This window comes from Amblyomma americanum, chromosome 1 (assembly GCF_052857255.1).
Source record: "Amblyomma americanum isolate KBUSLIRL-KWMA chromosome 1, ASM5285725v1, whole genome shotgun sequence".
NCBI lineage: Eukaryota > Metazoa > Arthropoda > Arachnida > Ixodida > Ixodidae > Amblyomma > Amblyomma americanum.
In genome coordinates this window covers 257,214,606-257,235,419 of record NC_135497.1, presented here as the reverse complement: position 1 = coordinate 257,235,419, position 20,814 = coordinate 257,214,606, and the positions used below count along the sequence as shown (strand labels likewise).

At 41.4% G+C, this 20,814-nt stretch overlaps 1 protein-coding gene across 1 annotated transcript in view; it reads left to right on the top strand.

The window, feature by feature from the left end:
- The window catches only part of EndoB (SH3 domain containing GRB2 like, endophilin-B), a 69,692-nt gene that overhangs the window by 20,009 nt on the left and 28,869 nt on the right, over positions 1–20,814 (top strand). Inside the window, exons 4-7 of the mRNA XM_077649084.1 lie at positions 1,688–1,821; positions 3,271–3,357; positions 9,360–9,449; positions 17,442–17,542. Coding sequence (XP_077505210.1) covers positions 1,688–1,821; positions 3,271–3,357; positions 9,360–9,449; positions 17,442–17,542 — 412 coding nt within the window. The remainder of the gene's footprint in view (positions 1–1,687; positions 1,822–3,270; positions 3,358–9,359; positions 9,450–17,441; positions 17,543–20,814) is intronic.

Below are 20,814 nucleotides of genomic sequence, written 5' to 3'. Positions count from 1 at the left end.
ACCGAATTTTAAGCACCCAATTTTTTTTCAGCACAACACAAGGGAACGCTTGCTAAGGTGCTCGATTCCGCAACACTTTTGTAATGCCGTGGGTGATCTTTACAGAGAATTTTGCAGTCACTGTGTGCACCCATTTTTTTGCAGGCTATTGCTGGAAATCATGATCTACAAATAGTGATGGCAATTGCACAATGGCAGAAGCGATGTGCCAAAGATTAATATAAATCTTGCCCTTGCCCCCAGACAGTAATTAGACATTTTTATTATAGAACAGCATCAATTTCAGATGATGTAGCACAGTTATGTACATTTTGTCGATGCAAGTTTTAGTGGACCTTGATTGCTGCTTCGTTCAAGAAATTTAGAACACAGTGGCGCCATCTGGTGACAAAAGCTAAAAGCACGTCTTCGGCAGGCACGTTGCTTTTCATTGAAGGGCACACTGGAGAGAGCGTAAACTTAAATAAAACATGGCGAACCCTCCTGAAAGCACTATGCATTTAAAACAAATCAGTGATATCTGAAATGGGAAGCAACTGTTAATTCACTTGTTTAGCAAATTCTGTTTTCATGCTAAATTCAACAGTTGTTTAACAAGAATTTTGCAGTGGTAGTTGTGTGAGGGGTATTAGAAGTTGTTCTTGGGATATAACACACAGAGCAATGATGATTTTAAGAGGAAAACAGACAATCCAGCCAAGAATAGAAGTCATGGCTATTGAATTAGGATCCATACATGCATCTTTGAGTGCCACACATGGTCAGTGCTTCAGCATGTGTATGCCTATTAAGCAACTGCTACTATGTCTGCTGCTCAGGTATGAAGAATAGTCTTATGATTTGCTGCAAGATTGACTGAAGCAACTATGCTTAGTTGCACAACACCGTTGCGTGATTTAGTATCAGACCTCACAAGCCAAACTGTATGGTGATGTTTCAGTGAAATTACCTATAGCGGTGGCTCAGCAGACTTGCCGAATTTCAGAAAAATATAAGGCTACGCGGGCCTGCAATGCATCACTTAAGCTCTGAGGAATGCCAAGCTTTCTGGACTTTAAGATGCAACAACTGTAGTGGAGTAGCAGTTTGGACTAGTTGGTGAAGCATATTTAGAGGCGCACAGCATGAGGGAAACGGCAGACAATGTCGTTTTCATGTTTTTTTTTTTATCTTGAGCTGTACCTCCTAGTGGCACTTGTTCAGAAGGTCACATTAGTTTAGTTTTAGTGGCTATTCATTGAAACTTCCTTGGCAAGCTGGGGGTGCACAAACTTCCTTGGCAAGCTTCCAAAAGACGACTTTTATGTTGGAAACTAGTCTGCTACTGCTGTCCAACTCATTTGCAGGTTATGGCCAAAAGTAGCAGAAATTTTTCTGAAAATAGGAAAGATAAACGTGTCCTCTCTTCATTTCCTTTTTTTTTTTTCTACTTTTTGCCATAAACACTGTTGCGTTGCTTGTTATCCTTATACACCATGTCTATGTGTGCTCATGACTTACTTTTCTCTTTGATTCACAACACTCATGTGGCTTTTTCTGGTACTTCTAAATGGTCCTGGGCAGTTTTCATTATTGAAGACTTATGGTTTTTTTGGTACTTCTAAATCATCATGAGGCTTGCGTTATTGAGGTTGTATTGGTGTGTGCCTTTGGCTCTTATGTCACGGCTTTTGTTACTTGTGTTCAGGAAGCGCCCTAATCAAGGTTGGACAGGCTCAGCAGAAGCTGGGTCAGGCTGAACGAGAGTTTGGCCGTTTGGTGCACACCAACTTTGTTCAGCCACTCAGGAGGTTTCTGGATGGAGACATGAAGACAATCTTGGCAAGTACATAAGAATGCTCATCTTCTTTGCTTTTAAATAAGACCTGCACTATAACAGTAAAGGTATCACTATGACAACACCAAAGCTCATATATTTTCCTTCATATCTAGCTGATAAGATAGCAGCTCAGATTTGACCTAAAATTAATGATGCTGCATTTCAAAAAGGACTATTAATGAGTTGCCAGTCTTTTTAGTGAATTAAGGTTCTGCTTTAATGGAAAAATTTGAACTGAGTATACTGGACAGCAGCTGTTCAGTGAAGTCATGCAATGCTCTTGTGATTTTTACATGAAAGTCTTACAACACTGCTATTTTGGTAGACATGTATTTGCAGATTCTATGATAATGCATATTAAAGTAGTAAAGCCAAATCAGAATTTTATTTTCTTTTATTATGTGATGGATGTCATGTCTATGGCTGCCAGTTGCAAGTGTTTTTTTTTTTTTTGGCGTGTGGTAAGTAGTGCATTACAGTTCCGCATAAGAGAAAAGTGTACAACAGCTGTATCTTATCGATACTCACCTACAGGGCAGAAACATGGCGGCTAACGTAAAGGGTTCAGCTTAAGTTAAAGACAATGCAGCAAGCTATGGAAAGAAAAATGGTAAGTGCAACAATAAGAGACTGGTAGCAAGCTGAGTGTGGGTTACTGACATCCTAGTTTAAAGCAAGAGGAAGAAATGGGCTTGGGCAGGGCATGTAATGCGAAGGCAAGATAACCACTGGTCCTTAAGGGTAACGGAGTGGATTCCAAAAGAAGGCAAGCGCAGCGGCGGCAGCAGAAAGTTAGGTGGTCAGATGAGATTAAGAAGTATGCGGGGATATGGCGGCCGCAGCTGGCAAAGGACAGGGTTAATTGGAGAGACATGGGAGAGGCCTTTGTCCTGCAGCGGCCGAAGTCAGGCTGATGGTGATGATGAGGAAGAGCTGCCACCATACATAATAAGCAACTAATACTGTGTCAAGATGTAGTAGTTTGAAGAACCACATGCATGATGGCAAGATTAAAAGGCTCACATTTAGGCCATTTCAATGGCTCAGTGGTTATGGTGCTTGGCTGCTGACCTAAAAGATGCGGGCTCGATCCTGGTCATGGCGGTCGCATTTCGAATGAGGTGAAATGCTAGAGGTCCATGCAATGTCAGTGCACATTAAAGGACCTCATGTGGTCGAAATTATCCTGAGCCATCCACTGCAGCGTCCCTCATTGCTTGAGTTTCTTTGGGACGTTAAACCCCACAAAACAAAACGGAATGTCTCATATTTCTATCTAAATATTTCTTTTTTCAGCACTTACATGCACTCTTTACTCTGTGTCATCCTGCCGTATCTCTGCCCACCTTTGTGTATGTATGTGTGTACACGTGTGTGTGTGTGTTCTAGCCAAAAGTGTGTGCAGTCTTAAAAAACAAACCTTTACAGTACTATTATTTTCTATATTGCAGAAAGAGCGCCGTCTCCTTGAAAACAAAAGGTTGGATCTAGATGCTGCAAAGAATAGACTACGAAAGGCAAAAGCTACTGACCCTGCAGTAAGTTGTGGAACTTTATTCCAGTATATTGAGTATTGCTTCAGGGCTACAATGAAAGTACAGTCAGCTGGTCAAAATGGCCATGGATGAAATATTTAGTGGAACTCATGCATATGGACGAATGATATTTAAGGTGTTGCAAAACTGGACATCAGTATCGGGTGTGTGGAAACAGTTTTGAAAAAATTTGTAGTGTACCTGTGGTCTTGTTGCACTAAGTAAAAGCACTGGTGCGCTAAGTTAAATAAAAGCTGTAGACAGTGTATGTTGAGAACAGAACAGTAACTTCTTTTGTGCTTACTTCAGGCATGTACATTACATGGCTTAGGAGAGGAGGGAGGGGCAAATCCTCTATACTGCAGTTGAACAGTGATAGGGACAAATTACTGCAACTATTGATAACTGTACCAGTTTGATTGCATCAGATCACTAGTTTCAAAATAGAGTATCAGAAGGTTTGTTGTCCCCCATACACACCCCCATACACACAATCCACCTCTCTCAGATGGGTGTACAACACCTGGATGTAACCTTGAACCGAAGCGGTGGCCTTGTGGTAGAGCATCCGCCTCGCATTCGGGAGGTGCTGGGTTCGATCCCTAGTGCCGCCGGGTACCCACCGGTTTTTAATGGGTGCAAGATTTCCCCCGGCCTGGTGCTCGGCTCTTCTGGGTGAGATGCTTGGGAAAAGGGTCTTGACCACAGTTGCTCTGATGGATCAGCGATAAGTTCCGCCGTCATCAACGTTAAATCTGCCTCGTGCAGTAGAAGCCCATTTGTGGCCCTTTTTTTTATGGCTGCTACTGCAGCAGATAGATCAAGGTTTGAACCTTGATCTTGAACATTGATCTTGAACCTTCTCACTCGAACCACGTTGGCCGAAGGGGTACCACTTTTAGCAGGCTGCGAGGTTGTCCGAAATTGGGGCTTGGCCCGCGAGGGGCGCAGCGGGGTTTACGGAGCCTCTCCCAAGCGAACACCCCTAAAGAACGCCGGGCGCCAGGCCGGGGGCCGCTTGTACCCATTTTTACCGGTGGGTGTCCGGCGGTGGGTTTCGAACCAACCACCTCCCGCAGCCGAGGCGGGCACCCAACCCACTAGACCATGGCTGCGGTAAACCGAACCTGGATTAAACCTGGATGTAACACAATTGAGAAAAGTATGCAGTTTTTTTGTTACATGCAGGTTTTCGTTTCATGCAGTCCTCACGTGAAGACTCAAAAGGGCACCAAAATGAAAAATAAATAGATGAAACCACTACGAAAACGCTCACAGCACACTCCCGTTACTCGAAGTCTCAAATACTGAGAAACATTTTATGATCATGATGATAGCATGACTGCAGCAGCAGCTGCCACCATCTCCTCCATGGCTCGCACAATGCCGCTATGCTTAGGATGGAGAGAGAAAGGGAGGCTGGGGAGTCAGGAAGAACCTGCCTCTTCCCGCATGCCATGTTCCTCGGCCTGCCTGGCCACTGTTGCCTTAAGAAATGGACTTTTGTCTTTGTCTTGTGCCACTGGTGCTTTCTGCATTCTCCGTTCCCACCGCGTGTCAGCTGTCTGCACCGGAATCACGTGAGCAAACAAGGGGCAACAATGGTTGCGCACTGCTCGTCCCATTCTTTCTTTGCTGCGTCCTGTTATTTTGAGCTTTTGAATATGAACTGATGTGCCACTTTGTGTGATGCTACAAAAGCAAAAGCTGTGGAGATTGCTGCGTTTGTCATGGGGAAATTGTGCTAGGACACAGCGCATTGTGTCAGATGCGTTTGTTCATTGGGATCGCAGACATTCCTCTCATGGCAGTTTGTGTTTCATCGTCATAAAAATTTGTCATGGTTCAGCCAAATTTCAAGTACAATAGAAACAATGATAAAAATCTCACGGTGTCACACAAAAGTTAATTTTATCCGAAATTTTGTATCATCTAAACAAACAAAATTTGTATGCAGAAACATAAAAAATGCATTTGCGCAAATACTTACGGCTGACTGGTTTCATTCACGGCCGTGCAACCACAGCTCGCTACTTGTGGTGCGTACAACGCGACTGGCAATCGTGACATCAGCGATGTGCTGGCCGCGCATTGCCTATCACTGCTAGCGGTGCGTACCCCACAATTAGCAATCGCAACGTCGGCGATGTGCGGGCCATGCACCACCTCCTACTGCTTGTGGTGCATATCACACGATTAGCAATCGTGACGTCGGCGATGTACGGGCAGCGCTTAGTGCTCAAGGCTGCAGTTGCTGCTCGCGCATTCATATCATCCTCAGTGGTGTGGAAGAGAGTTCGGAAGATGCGAAATTCCGCACACTGTACACAAGAGACTTCGGCTGGAGAATTTTACAAATTCATATCAGCGCGAAATTCGTATCAACCGGGTGGGTATCATTGAGATTCTACTGTATAATAGCATTAGTTTATTAATAGATGTTGGGGTAACAAGTTTGTTATATCAAAGTCAACCTCCGCAACATCTTCATTACATAGAGTTCAAAAATACACTCACTTCAGTGGGGACAGCCATGTTGAATTGTGAAACTTTATTTCGAGGAATTTGCTACAAGGAGGTCCATTACATTCAAGTTTAACTATATATATGGAACGCAAGTCTAAACCTTGCCTCGGGGGACTTCGTCCTGTTTATTGCTTTTGATAAAGCAGCTGCCAGGATGAGATTCTGCAGTGATGAGTTGAATTCAGCAGTTTTAGCACTGTCTTTCAGAAGGTCAGAAAACCTTTTATTTTGGAGTTAGTAGACCTTCTATAAGGAGTGTGCATTCATGTTCACAGTACTAGACTGTATAATGAAAGCGTGGTTTTGTTTTTGTCACAGTTGTTCTACACTAGTTTTAAAGCTTGTGGAACTCCACTCATATGCCAGTGCAGTTTTACTTTGTGCATTGTTGTTTTTTTTAATCAAAAAGTAGTAAATTTACAATTTACAAATTTTCAACTTCAAATGCCTTAATTTGATGTATGCACACAGTTTCTTTTTTTGTACTTTACATTTTAGTATCAGGTCTCATAGTCCGTATACTTAATTTTCAATTTCAGTGTGCCACTTTCTCATTCAACCTAAATAAATGTCTTCTCTTTATATTGTGATATGCTGTATCTTTTTCCTGCTGCTTACTGGCCTCGAAAGTCAATCCTGAAGTTCTTGAGAAAGAAATCCAACAGGTAAAGCTGGTCGATGTCAATAATGAAAGCTTATGTGCTTTGAGTTCAAAATTAGCCGTGGCAGAAATTTTTCAATTACTTTCTGCATGGCTAAGTGTGCTCTTGCTTGTGTGCCGTAGTTGCTTGACATGCAGTGCCTGCCGCATCAACTTAAAATTGAGTAATTTGCGATTGTGAGCAAAGCCGTTGCTCTCTCCTCTCACATTCCCTTTCAACAGTATTTTGAACACATTATTCTGAGCTCCCCAAGTAATGTATCATGAGAGCACTACGCATTTCTGTTATTTTGAAGGGCACTGTTCAAAGGGTATGATGAAGCACAATAGAGAAAAGACTGGGATCTGGCTGTTAATTGCCACAAGGGCAAATGTATTGGTATTGTATATTTTCTATATCACCTTTCACTCTGCTTGACACATGCGTGTATAGGAATCATATGTGAAGCACTTGTACAGTCACGACCAGTGTAACGTGGAGCATGCTTCAGTGTTCTATTGTCATGCATTACATGGAGGAGATAGGAAAAGTTATGTTTGCGCATCACCACACCAGCAGCATTTTGCAGAGTTTCGCACATTTTCGCACATTTCGCACACTGTTTACATAGCTTCCAATTTGGTGCATTCTAAGTCTGAAACTTGACTCAGTCAAAATTTCAGCAGTCATGCAGGCATTGCAGAATCAGGGTGTAGAAGAGCCTTATGTAAAAATAATGGAAGAAATTTATAGCGAGTGCACAGCTACCATGGTCCTCCATAAAGTCAGCAGTAAAATTTTAATAAGAAAGGGTGTCAGTCAGGGAGACACGATCTCACCAATGCTATTCAGCACCTGTTTACAGGAGGTATTCCGAGGCGTGAATTGGGAACAGTTGGGAATAAGAGTAAATGGAGAATACCTTAGTAATCTGCGATTCGTTGATGACATTGCCTTACTAAGTCACTCAAGAAATGAACTGCAATAAATGATCAATGACTTAGACAGGTAGTGCAGAATGGTGGATCTAAAAATTAATATGCAGAAAACCAAGATAATGTTCCACAGTCTGGCAAGGGAGCAACAGTTCACAATTGGCAGCGAGAGCCTAGAAGTTGTGAAGGAATACGTCTACTCAGGGCAGGTAGTGACAGCTGATCCGGATCATGAGAGGGAAATAACTAGAAGAATAAGAATGGGGTGGAGCGCATATGGCAGGTTCTCTCAGGTCATGAATAGCAGTTTGCTAATATCCCTCAAGAGAAAAAGTATATAACCGCTGTATCTTACCGGTACTTGCCTATGGGGAAGAAACATGGAGGCTAACGAAAAGAGTTCAGCCTAAGTTAAGGACAACGCAGCGAGCCATGGAAAGAAAAATGATAGGTGTAACGTTAAGAGACAGGAAGAGGGGAGAGTGGGTGAGGGAACAAACGCGGGTTAATGACATCCTAGTCGAAATCAAGAGGAAGAAATGGGCTTGGGCAGGGCATGTAATGCGAAGGCAAGATAACCGCTGGTCCTTAAGGGTAACGGAGTGGATTCCAAGAGAAAGTAAGCGCAGCAGGGGGCGGCAGAAGGTTAGGTGAGCGGATGAGATTAAGAAGTTTGCGGAGATAAGGTGGCCGCAGCTGGCACAGGACAAGGTTAATTGGAGAGATATGGGAGAGGCCTGTGCCCTGCAGTGGGCATAGTCAGGCTGATGATGAAGGCTGAAATGGAGCATGGATGGCAAAAATGTTTTGTTGTAATTAATACACCTGCTGTTCACTGCCACCTTTACCATAATCAGATGTGATCAGTTTATTTTTAAGTTTTGGTGCAATACATATTAAAGCCTCTTGTTTTTTTGTTTCTTATTGCATGTCATGAAACATCAGACTTCGTACTTTCAGCTGGCTCAAGGATGATACCTGCTCAAAAGCACTGCGCATGGTTGCAGTGTGTTCCTTAATACCCGAGCTGCGAATTCAACTTTTTTTTTTCCAAATGTCTTTGAAGGCATGGCAAGGAAAAAGAGAAAAGGTTAACATTTTAAAGGCTTGAACTCAAAACTTTCACAGCATCAGGCATGGGTGGTCCCACTACACCATTAGACAAGAAAAGCGGCACTTTTTGTAAACAAAAACATGTTTTATCAGAAAACCTGTTATATAAGCAAACCTATGTGGCATGCAAATTCTTAAATATTATGTAGTGCTTTTTATCACCAGCTGTAGTGTCTTGTAGTCACTTCCTGTAAACATACTGCACATTTGTCTTGCATCTATAGCAAGAAATGTAGAAGCAGACTTCACAAATTCTTAGTACAGCTTTGAAAAATACGTAGACAGTAGGGTGTTGTTTTTGAAGGCTGTGTTTTGTAGGAGAAGGTGACCTATAGAGGCCACTCAGTAACTTGACAGTGACAAGGCAGAGGAACTTGACAGTGAAACATTAATGACTCGCATCTAGATTACTGACTACATTGAGAAGTAATATCAGTGGCACGCACTTGTTTGTTGCAGTGTAGATGGTAAAATCTTTACAAAACTGGAGCTGTAATCTTGGACAAATCACCTGAGCTATGTTAGACATAATTGTGCTATTTATTACAACCTGCATATTTTATATATTTGGAGCACCGGCAGTGCACTTGAGTAAGTGAGCAATGCTAGATGCTGCACACTCAGTTGCACACAGAATTTTCTGAAAGGATTATCTAAGATAGCCTATGTTTGAGCCACTAATGCTTGCTTGGATGCAGAGGTGTTTAATTGCGGAGGTTTACCTTCTTTATGAGATGCTGAGGTGTAGTGTCTTCATTCATTTAAAATTGTGTTATTAATTTGTCAACAGGCGGAAAAGGACGTTCGTTCCTGCCAGTCTGACTTCGACCGTCAAGCTGAGATCACTCGACTCCTCCTTGAAGGAATCTCAAGCACTCATGTATGTTTCATTGCTTGATCACTGTATTTTGAGTAGCAGCTGCAACCTTACTCTAGGCGACTTTGCTTACTGTCTTCATAGGATGCAGTTACATTGCATGTGTTGCTTCTGTGGTTCGCTGGAGGTTAACATGCATTTGTGTAATCATTTTCAATGTTTTCTTTGACAGGGGCTACACTTTTTGCATTTAATGCAAGGCACATTGTAACTTTCAATTTTAATTGCTCTGTAATCTTGTGTTAGGTCAACTGATGGAAGCATTCTTATGGAAAGACCTTTCATATATGTGAATTGCTTATTACTATTGTGCATAATCATCATCACCATTTGCAAAATACAAAACTTTTGTTTGCCTTGGAGTTGCATTACTAGGGTAGAGCAGTAGTATTAGCAGAAAAAAAAGTGACTGCAAAGTGATATGTGCAAGTATTGCTTTCTTGTTCAAAGGAAATAGCGAAATAATGAGAAAAAGCCTTAGTGTGCCCTGCTTGACAGTTTGCAGCTCTGAGGTGGTTTTAATAACAGTGCACTGCTTTCATCCTCTAAAGTGTCATTTAATAAAATTGTAAGCTTTCCCTCCAGACTACATAAGTGAAAACTAATGGAAATAGTAAATTTACAATTTCCATTAGTTTGCATTTTATGCAGAGCATTCTGTCGTCACCAATCTCAAGATAATATACAAGAACAAGCTTGTTATTTTGGAAAGTAGCATTGATGAAGTTGTGCCAAGACAAGAACTTCTGTATACATGAATCTTTGGGACCTGAAAACTGTGCTGGCTGGGACAGGAAAACAGTGTACTTTGTTCAAAAGTTTCTATGTTGATCTGCAGATCGCTTTGTAGAACACTGTGCAATCCATTTGTAACAGTATTGAGAAAACCAGATAATGCGTTCATTATAACCGATAATCATTATATCAGGAACGGCAGAAAAAGAAAAACACACCAAAAGAACACGTCCATATATTCCCTCGTATATATACTAGGTTTAGTTACCATATTTACTTGTGTAATGAATGCAATTTTTTTCCACAAAAAGTTGACATAAATTTGGGGTAGAGGGTTCATTGTGCAGAGAAAAAAGTTTCAACAGATTTTTTTGCAAGTCTGTTTGCAAGTCTAAATTTCATATTGTATGTCCGCCTGCCCGCCCATTCTTCTGTCCAGCCATTCTTTCATCCATCACCGACAAAAGCACGCAGCCAGCAACATTCGTATCGCCAGTGTTTTGCATCGTTCGCTACAAAAGGTGGTCGCTGTATCATGCCGCAATCTGATGATTTTGTGATGGTCGACGGCGCTGCCCAATCGCGACAAGATAAAGCAGACATGGTGAACAGCAGCCCTGAAATGTCAGGTGCACGTTCTTTACGCGAGATTAAAAAAACTCGCAGGACAGTTACAAGCATGTAATGCAAATATTTAAGTGTTAGCTGTGGTGTGAGAGGAGTTCCAAATTTTTGCTCCCGACCTCGAGCTCGCCAAATCACTTGGGATGTCTGATGGGCCTGCTTCCTCTATACAGTTACAGTGTAGAGGTTGGTTTATAGCGTTCTGGTTGCTTTATAGCGTTCTGCTTTATAGCGTACGTAGGCCTCTAGAAAGAAAACCAGCACAAAGGACGGAGACACAGATCAGGAACACAGGACGGCGCTGGACTATTGAATGCTTTTATTTCGGTAACAGTCACATTTGAAACTTTACACATTTGACTATGAAACTTTTTTATATAAATAAAAGACATGCATTTTCATATGCAGTTAACTTAACTGAAGTTGATTTATTATTTTTTATTATAAAACGTGGAAGGTACAAAATTATGGAATTTTGATATTTTTATCAAATTTTGTGTTTTTGCAGTAGTCATTCAAACTATTTTTCTAGGTTTTCCAGAAGTCAAAGAATCCAGTAAAAATATTTTGAAGATCAAAAAACAAAGCATGTCAAGAAAAATCCTAAATTTGAGAAAATTTGCTTTTTGAGGCATATTCAGTCATAAATTGCATAGTGAAGTGATCCTAGCAAAAATATGAAAGATAGTAAGTTGCACAGTACCATTCATTGGCATTTATTTCTGGAAATTTAATGGGAAGATATTTTGTTTCAAGGAAGAAAATAATTTTGCAGGTTGAGTCCCTGCGTTCAACCTCCGTGCTGCTTCGTGCTTGCTCTTCACTGCAGCACACTTTGCCGCTAGCTGAAAAAATAAACACAGAACCAGCACTCCAATGCTTGAATACAGTGGTTCACTAGGTTTGGACACTGCCAGCTTCAGCTGTGCAGAAATCTGCTTAAGGGCACACGGTTACAAAAGATAAGAATGAAGCAGGAAGAAGGTCAGGATACTTCCGTACGGTAATTGGAGATGTGGACCAAGACTGTTGCACCCATGGTCCTCATCCCACAGCTGCGAGTAGCACAATCAAATGCAGCTGCCTCTTTCGATGCAAACTCGAGCAGAATGGCTATTGGTGCTCAACATAAACTGTACAGAGCTGCCCTTCAGCCGTGAACTGCACTTTATGGTCTGAGCAATCAGAGTTGAAACCGCTCTGAGAGAACGTGCCGTATTGCAGAATGAAATTGGATTTTTTCACCACCTCACATCGCAAGAGTGCTTGCAACAGCGTTCGTGGAACTGCGAAGAGCTTGGCAGCAAGATTAAGTATTCAGAGGTTCTACAAAGGTCAAATACTGGCCCTCTATGATCTGTTTACATGTGCCGAGGAAACTAGCAAGCATAGCCTTCCAGGTGCCTCAAGGAATTATACAAGAAAATGAGGCTGAACACACTAGGTGGTTTGCAAGAGCGTTACTATTGAAAAGAATACACACTTTCACCACATCTTTGCTGATCGCACGTTGACTGGAGTGCCCTACCACCTTTAGCAGGCTGCGAGGTCGTTCGAAACTGCGCCTTAGCCCACGAGGGGCGCAGCAGGGTTTGCGGAGCTTCTCCCAAGCGAACACCCCTAAAGAAAGCCAGGCGCCAGCACGGGGGCCGCTAGTACCCATTTGTATTAGTGGGTGTCCGGCGGTGGGGTTTCAAACCAACCACCTCCCCCAGCCGAGATGGGTGCCCTACCAACTAGGCCACGGCTGCGGTAACTAACCCTTATCTCTCTCAATAGTGCATACTGGACTGGCATCGTACTCTGCAAATGAAAACGCCAGCAGACCTTTCAACAGTGAAATATGAGGAGCATCCACTTTGAACACCGTGTAGCATTGCTTATGAGTCTCCTTGACGTTGGCTCTAGCGTGCACTGCAGTGAAGAGCAAGCACTGAGTAACGCCGGGGTGAATGCAGGGACTCAACCTGCAAGAGTATTTTCTTCCTTAAAAAGGCAGATGTTCCGATTTACTTGCCGTCTTTTCTGTATTGACTATGCAATTTATGAGCGAATATACCTGAAAAAAAAAATTCTCCAATTTAGATTTTTTTTTTCTGACATGCCTTACGTTTTTTTATCTCCTAAATATTTTTACCAGCTTCTTTTGCTTCTGGACAACTTATAAAAGTAGTTGGAATGGTTGCTGTGAGAGCATAAAATTTGATAAAAATATCATATCTTCATATTTTTGTTCTTCTTCCTTGGTTTATACCAAACAAAAGAGAACAACTTCAGTTTAATTTACCGCAAAAGAAAGTGAAATGTCTTTTATTTATGTGAAAAAAGTTTCATTGTCATGCGTAAAAATGTTTATTTTTACAAATTTTTTTGTAAGACTATGGTTTGCTTCCGCTTGCAAACTTAACATGGCGGCCACAGCACGGAAAAAATTATTTCACCAAAACAAGCTGGGGTAAAGTTTGTCATAGTAACACAATAAGCAATGATTTTTTTAAAAAAGGAAATCAAGGTTGGTTGAGTGCAAAGTCTGGATCAGTTGGCTAGGAATAACCCATTGGAAAATACTTTCCTAGAAGTTATAGCGACACCAACTAACCAATGTGCTTCTGAATTGACATTTAAAGAATAAATGTGGAATTGAAATATGTACAGTGTAGACACAAAGCAGGTAACTGTCAACATCTCTTATTATATTTTAGTCTGCGCAAAATAATCAGTAAATTGGCGACAGGCAGAAAAGAAGTTCTTTGGTGGACAGCAGCCCTTTTGGTCCAGCTTCTGAAAGTCATCATTGTTCCAACATAAACAACATAAATCCAGTCATCTGTCAACATCCTGTGACTAACTGCTACTCCTAGTAGCCCAAAAAATTAGGCGTAAAAAAATCATGACGCTGAGCGTTTTCAAGAGGTCGGTTATTTGGGAGTGTCTGCCATGCTCGCTAAGAAAAGTTGCGCACTATGCTCTTCACACCTGCACCAAAATTCACTGCTTTGTGGCAAAGTTGCCAAGAACTTAAAGGTGTTCTGAGACACCTTTTGAGGAAACTACATAAACTGGCTCAATCCCTACATTGTGTCGTCATGAACACCTGAGCCAAAAAATCCACTTTTTACTGTATTATATAACTGATGGCATAACAAGCCTGAAAGTGCATTGGTAGCTTTGAAATAGTGAGCGACATTTATGGGTCATAGGTGGCCTTTGCTGAATGGGCACTGTAAAAAAAGTTAAATTGGGTTAGATAATATTCATTCCCTCTGGAAGCTGCCATGGTGGCTCACTGGTTATGATGCTCGGCTGCTGACCTGAAAGACGTGGGTTCGATCCCGGCCGCGACGGTCGCATTTCGATGGTGGTGCAATTCTAGAGGCCTATGTGCTGTGCGATGTCACTGCCTGAACAGGTGGTCGAAATTTGCGGAGCCCTTCACTATGATGTCCTTCATAGCCTTTGGGACGTTAAACCCTTATAAACTAAATTCGTTCCACCTGGACTGTTTCCATTCGCGGTACTACCATTTGCATTATTTTTTTATGCACTTAAATTTTATTAGACATTCTAGGGCATATTGACTGGCTGTAGTTTATAAGTTTTCTACACAGTATTCTTTTAAGCTTTATCAAGAAGCTTGGAGTTCAGTACTATTGGCTTTACTATGGATGCACTATAATGTGTTTATTAAATTATTCAATGCAGCTTGATGTAATCTGACCTTTTAAGCTGTCTTTATGCACATTTTACTCTATGTTGACTTTACTCATCCAGGCATCTCTAAGTGGAAGTGCTAGCCAACATGAATATTTTACTACCCCAGTGGGCAGTGGGCAGTTGTTGCTGGTATTAGGCTAAACCAAAGCAAATGGCTTCAGAATCAGATGCCAGATTGGATGCCATTGCTGATTTTGGGGCTTATACAGTACATCAAGTATTAGTCCTCTACTAGTTCATCTGTAAGGTTTACACAAGGCGTTTTGGTATAAATAGATGCTGGGGACAAAATTGTGAAGACAGTGTCATGTCCAATAAAATGTGCAACATCACCCCCACTGCCCTTCCTTGTACATGAACCTCATGGCTGAGACAAAAATTCATAACCAGGGAGGTAATTTCATCAGGCTTAAGCCACATTTCACTCATGCTATTAGATCAGATGTTCTTCTGCACTCTAAGGTGTGTACAGCCAAATCATTAGGCTCTCCTGAACGCTGCCCACTTTGCAGTGAAAATTTGAAAGCATGTTTTCATTGTGCATCGGTTTGTCGAATTGTAAAAATGTGAAAAGACATGATAGACAGGAAAACTGTGCTGACAGTTAAAAAAGAAAGGGAAATCTTATTATTTTGGCCAAATCTTCTTCACACATGGCATGTAAGATGTGGTAGACTGGGGAAATTTCTCACTTGTGCATGAGCCTCATCACTTGCACCACACAGATGAATTTCCAGTTCTACTCATATCTTGCTTGCTATGTATTGCCTAGAAGCAGTTTATTCTCAACACAAATGTTCACTAGCATCCAGTGCTTTATTTGCATCGAGACCTAGAAAGCCAGCATTCAGTTTTGTTTTCAACGTTCACAACACGCATAACTGTGCAAGACTATGGCATACCTAGATGGAGAAAGGGTATACACTAGAGCAGTTCTGTAACTGATATTTTATTGAAGAATGGTCAGAATATGTATATTGTGGAAATACTGGAGGAACATATTTGTTGGGGGTATCAGCCGAGAATGAATAAGGCTTTTACGTAGTTATTCATTCACCCATCCTAGGATTATTATGGCTAAAATGGCCTTTTCATGCCTGCAATCCACATTTTTAAAGTTAAAGTCATACACTCATGGTACGAAACACAGGTTTCACAAACCGGCTATGAGCTCACAAAAAGGAGCCCTTATGTAGCACATCATGAGCCTGTGGTGAAATGGTTCTTGTGGTCGGAGGAAAGAAAGGGAAGACAAGGCAGAAGACACCAGATATAAAGAGGTGACAAGGTTGCAGTCATCTTCTACGTGCATTAGATATCAGAATGTCCAAAAAATGTGGAAGCTTGTCATGGGGTGAAAAGGTCTCTCAAAAGGAACTCTGCAAGGCTTAACGTGCTACGAGAGAGAAAAAAAAGCATTTTGCAGTCTGTGCAAAAAGCAGATGTGGTATGATGCATGTGTCGGACTGCATGCCTTGCAGTGTTTCTGTAATTTATCAGCTCTCTCTGTCATGTGGGAAAACGTGCATGTGATAAGATGCATGTGCGAGACTGCATGCCTTGCACTGTTCCTGTCATGTGGGAAGACATATATCGGCCAAGGAGGGAGATGTTTAAACCAGAGACTTTGTGAGCTTGTAAGGTGTTTATCTGGCCCAGTGCACTTTCATTTGACTGCCCATTCCAGGTAACAATGCGATTGTATATCTGGTTTTACGACCACTTATGTTTTGTCCAGGGAGAAAGGGAAGTTGTAGCATGAAGCCACTGAAGAAGTCTACATCAGGAAACGTGGTAGAGTCGAACACGTATATATTGAGTTATTGTTTACATCGAACAATCATAACATCCCCTGGAAAATCTCATGCAAAAGTAGAACACTATTTGCGCTTTCTGAACTCGCGTTGAATGGAACATAGTAGCAACTAGTGAAGAGTAAGCGCAGTATAATACAGCACAATAAACAATGCCGTGTCTGATTCCTTTATTGCCTCTTCTTGGTTTTTAAGCATTTTTCAACTATGCCAGCTATGGCGTCTGTACCAATTGTGTATGCTTTGTGGTTTGCAGGCATAGGTGCGGTAAGAATGCTTATTATGTAACATGGTGTGGGTAATTTGTAACTTTAGCAGCAATGTTTCTTAAAATTTCACAGGAAACATTGTGTCATTATGGTCTGTTGCAAGGCAAGGTGGTGGAGTTTTTAAATCACAGTCAAGCAGTTTTTCAGGTATGCATTTAAGAGCCCTGAACTTTTCAAAGATAGGCTGACAAAACCATTTTATTAGCTGTGTACCCTGTAAGCAATAGCTAGTCTACCAAGGATCTCTTGTGCAGCCAGTACAAACGAAATGGTAAATGCCTGCAGATGTATTGCGCATCTTGCTTTCTTAGCATCAATTGTTCCCAGGAAGTGGCTTTTCTTCAAGCACATGCCAGCCGTTGCTTAGGAATCAAAACACATTAAGGGTTGCAAAATGCGTTAGGGTCTCAAATACTTCTGCATTTTGCACAGGGTTAGAAATCATAGGCCTGCAGCTACCTTTTTCCTTATGTCAGCCATGGCAATATGCTTTTTAAACCTGCCAGTAGTCTTCTGATGTGCTGATGTAAAAGCTTCACAGGTATGTTGTAGCAAACTGTTCTTTCAAGCTATGATTGTGTTGCATTTCTGTAATGCTGATGCAGTGGGGAAGTTTGATTATCATTTGTATGGAAGACTTGCTTGTTCACTCACTTTTATGTCAAAGAACATTTCTCTCTATGCCTTGCTGCCTTGTTTATGATTGTGTATGTGGTGTACCTACAGCATAATTTATGAGAAGCACTTCAGAAAGACAAAACCTAAGCTGAATTTAGCATTATTCAACATATGTACATTGTTTTGACTGGTGATGTCATACCAGCTCATTTTGCTTCCAGGTGAACCATTTGCGCTGCCTTAGTGACTTTGTAGAAGCCCAGATGTCATATTATGCTCAGTGTCAGCAATATATGACAGACCTACAGAAAGAACTGGCCAAGTAAGTCATTCCTTTTTGTATTCCTACAATATCTTTCCTGCCTCAAAGTGCCACCTGTTTAAATGGACAGCAGCAGCTAAATGTGAAAAGTTAGTAGTGGACATGTTTTATGGTCTGTAGTTCAATGTCTTCTAGCTGCACATGTTGAAAAGGTCATACACAAAACTAGCACACTCGCCATGCTGCATCTTAGAAAGGCTACTGCTGTGATCTATATACTAGTAATGGCTAGAAGTGTGCAGATAGTGTTGAAATTTTCCCATCGAATACAGATGTTTACAAAAAACTGACTTTTAATGTCAAATTGACTTCTGAAAACTTACTTCTAAAGATTATGGAAGGTTGGTAGAGAGAAGAATAACGTACACAAACCTGATATTTCATCTTTCAAAGCAGTTCATGCTGTTTACTGTTAGAAGTAAGCAGAAGTGTGCTTTGGTGGGCAGCATTTGAGTGAGCAAGAAGTGAAAAATCACAGTTTCTCTCCTTGTGATACAGATGATAACAGTTGACTTGCACAAGACTAACGTAATAGTGAAATAGTAACAGCGACTTCACAGCATGTGAACAGAGAACTAGGTATAATTTTTCAACACCAGATATCGGGTTAGTGATGCAAGCTTGGCGAGTTTTTTTTTTAGGAGACATAAAGCGGCCCTGAACCCTGGCCTTGAGCCTGACAAGTTATTGCATTCAGTTAGTAAGCTGCATTGCCATGAACATTTTGACCGAGTTGCACGGTCCTGCTTGGCATGTAGTGCTCACAAATATTGTGCAAAATTTAGTTCTTCTTCTCTTGCGGCTCCTCTTTAATGTTGTGGCATAAAACAGCAGCTGGTGATTTGAAGGGAGGTGAACGGGGCTGCTCTAATCTGTGCTACTGAGAACAGTGGGAGCTAGGTTGTGGTGCAGCAGTGCTGGCAGAAATCTTGGTAAGCAAGGTGATGCTCCCAGCAGCAAACATTGAAGGGAAATGAAGGATAGGATTCAAATTGAGGGAAATGGTGAAATTTACTGTAGAGTCACTGTGATAGATTATGGCTTATGTGAATTTCGGTATGGTGCGAATTCATTAAATTTTTTGCTGAAATGCATTCTGTACGATGTCAAAAATTTCAGGCATTCCGAACACCCTCCCAAGCCCCTACAGATGATACTGTAGCATCCCTCGCATTTCACTCTGGCCGCATGAGCCCAGAACTTATGCGGCACCCGTTGTTGGCGAAGAAGTCTGTACCAGGCCTCACAGTGCAAGCGGCGCAATGAAGCACAGTTTGAGGCCTGACAATGTCAGAGCTGCTTTTTTCCACACTAACAAGAAAGCCACGACCGCACACGCGAGCAGTGCGGTCTGTACATTGCTGACGCTGCAATCTCCAGTCGCACAGTGCACACTGCAAGCACTGAGCGCTGGTTTACGACCATAAATAAATCCCGTCAGCCATGAATAGATTTTCGTCGATGCATTTTTCGTGCTTCGGCATGCAGACTCGTTTTTTGATTATTTGAATTTCGGGTGATGCAAATATTTTTTGCAGTCTCATCGGACTGTCATCCACGAGGTTGTACATACTGTATACTGTGCATTTTAGTCAGGGTGCATTGTGTGTTTAGTATTTATTTCAGGATGACATCACTTCTAAGGTACCTCACAGTCTCCAAGGTTTTTCTTGTATTGCACAATGGGATGGTTTAGAGCCCCTTTAAAGAAACAAGGCAGGCTAAAGATTTTAAAAGAATCAATGTTTTGTTTTTGTTTTTTGGAATATGAAATTTCTGCGTTTTCTTGAACAAGTTTGGCTCACTTGTATACAAACAAATTTTTTTCATGAAAAATGGCATTTTTAAAAACATGAATGGTGACCGACCATGCCCCATTTTACACCAATATGCAATGGGTAGCTCTCTTGTGTTGAAAAACAATAAAACAGGTACACTTGATTTTTTTCAGGCCTAGAGGGATTATTAGTGCTCATCTAACATCAAAAGCTTCCTAGCATTTTGTTTTTAGCCAAATTTAGCCATAGAGGCTACACGACTTGCCTTAAGTGGATTGCCGACTCTTGCCTTGCTTTGGTGCATTTTGACGAGCAGTATAGATATTTAGTTTGGCTCTGGGCCTCTAATTTGACTGTTACTGGAATGAATAACACCAAAGAATTTGTGCTGGAGGCATTGATCTTATGTTGACCGTCATGCTGTTAATTCTGGCAATTATGCCCAGTGCAGGCAACATGGTTAGCGTCTACTATGAATTCTTATTCTTCGGCAGCACACACAGACGAGCTAAAGGTGACTTTCTGCCCGTGGCTGTGCATTTGTTAAAAAAGAAATGCCTCCCTGGGGGAGAAAGAAAACACAAATGAGTTGTCAACAGTTTTGTTAGGGGCGTGCTGCTAAATATGTGCTTATCGGTATTCGGACGCTAAAAATATCTGAGATAAATGTTGCAGCTTTTTATAACGATGGCCATTGCCCAAGCAGATATTTTCATGTCATTTCGTGTTTAACCAATATGATACACGTTGCTGTTGCTCGTTGAGGCCAACTGGTGGTGACTACATTATGGTAAGGACTACACAGCTCCTCACATAAGAGGCCCAAAAAGTAAGGAAAGAAATACTGAACAAAAAAAGCAATGATTGTGGGAATGACTGCTTGGCTAATGGCTATTGAAATTGTATGTCAACATGCATTTGTTGAGTGTAATTTTGTAATGAGGCACTTTTTTTTTCACTTAAAAGCCCATTATTTCTTAAGATCAATTTTTGCAACATTTGACTGTTTTTCTCAAGAACCACAAGCACTGGAAGCAATATTTTTGCCCTGTACATACCAAAAACGATGGGGAGTTAGCTGAACCAGAATTACAGAAATTAATACAAGGAATTTTGTTTCATAGGATGTTTATTGCTTGTTTCGGCTTGAAAATTGGTAGGGTCGAGTGAAGAAACAAACAAAAAACGCCAAATAGTTATTAAAGAATACTTCTGGTTCAGTAAAGAGAACACAGAAAGCTGATTACAACTATACCATTGTGACATTGGAGATCCTGAGGAAAAGGGTCTCGGAACACAATCTAAAATACATGGAAGGTATAGGGCCTACTTTGTCCCCTTAAGTTTTTTCGGTATTAACTATATTGCACTGGAATATTCATCCATAATTGACTATATGAATGCACTGAATATCAAGTTCCTGAATTTAATATAAATCAAATAACACACGCCGCCGCGGTGGCTCAGTTGTTATGGTGCTCGGCTGCTGACCCG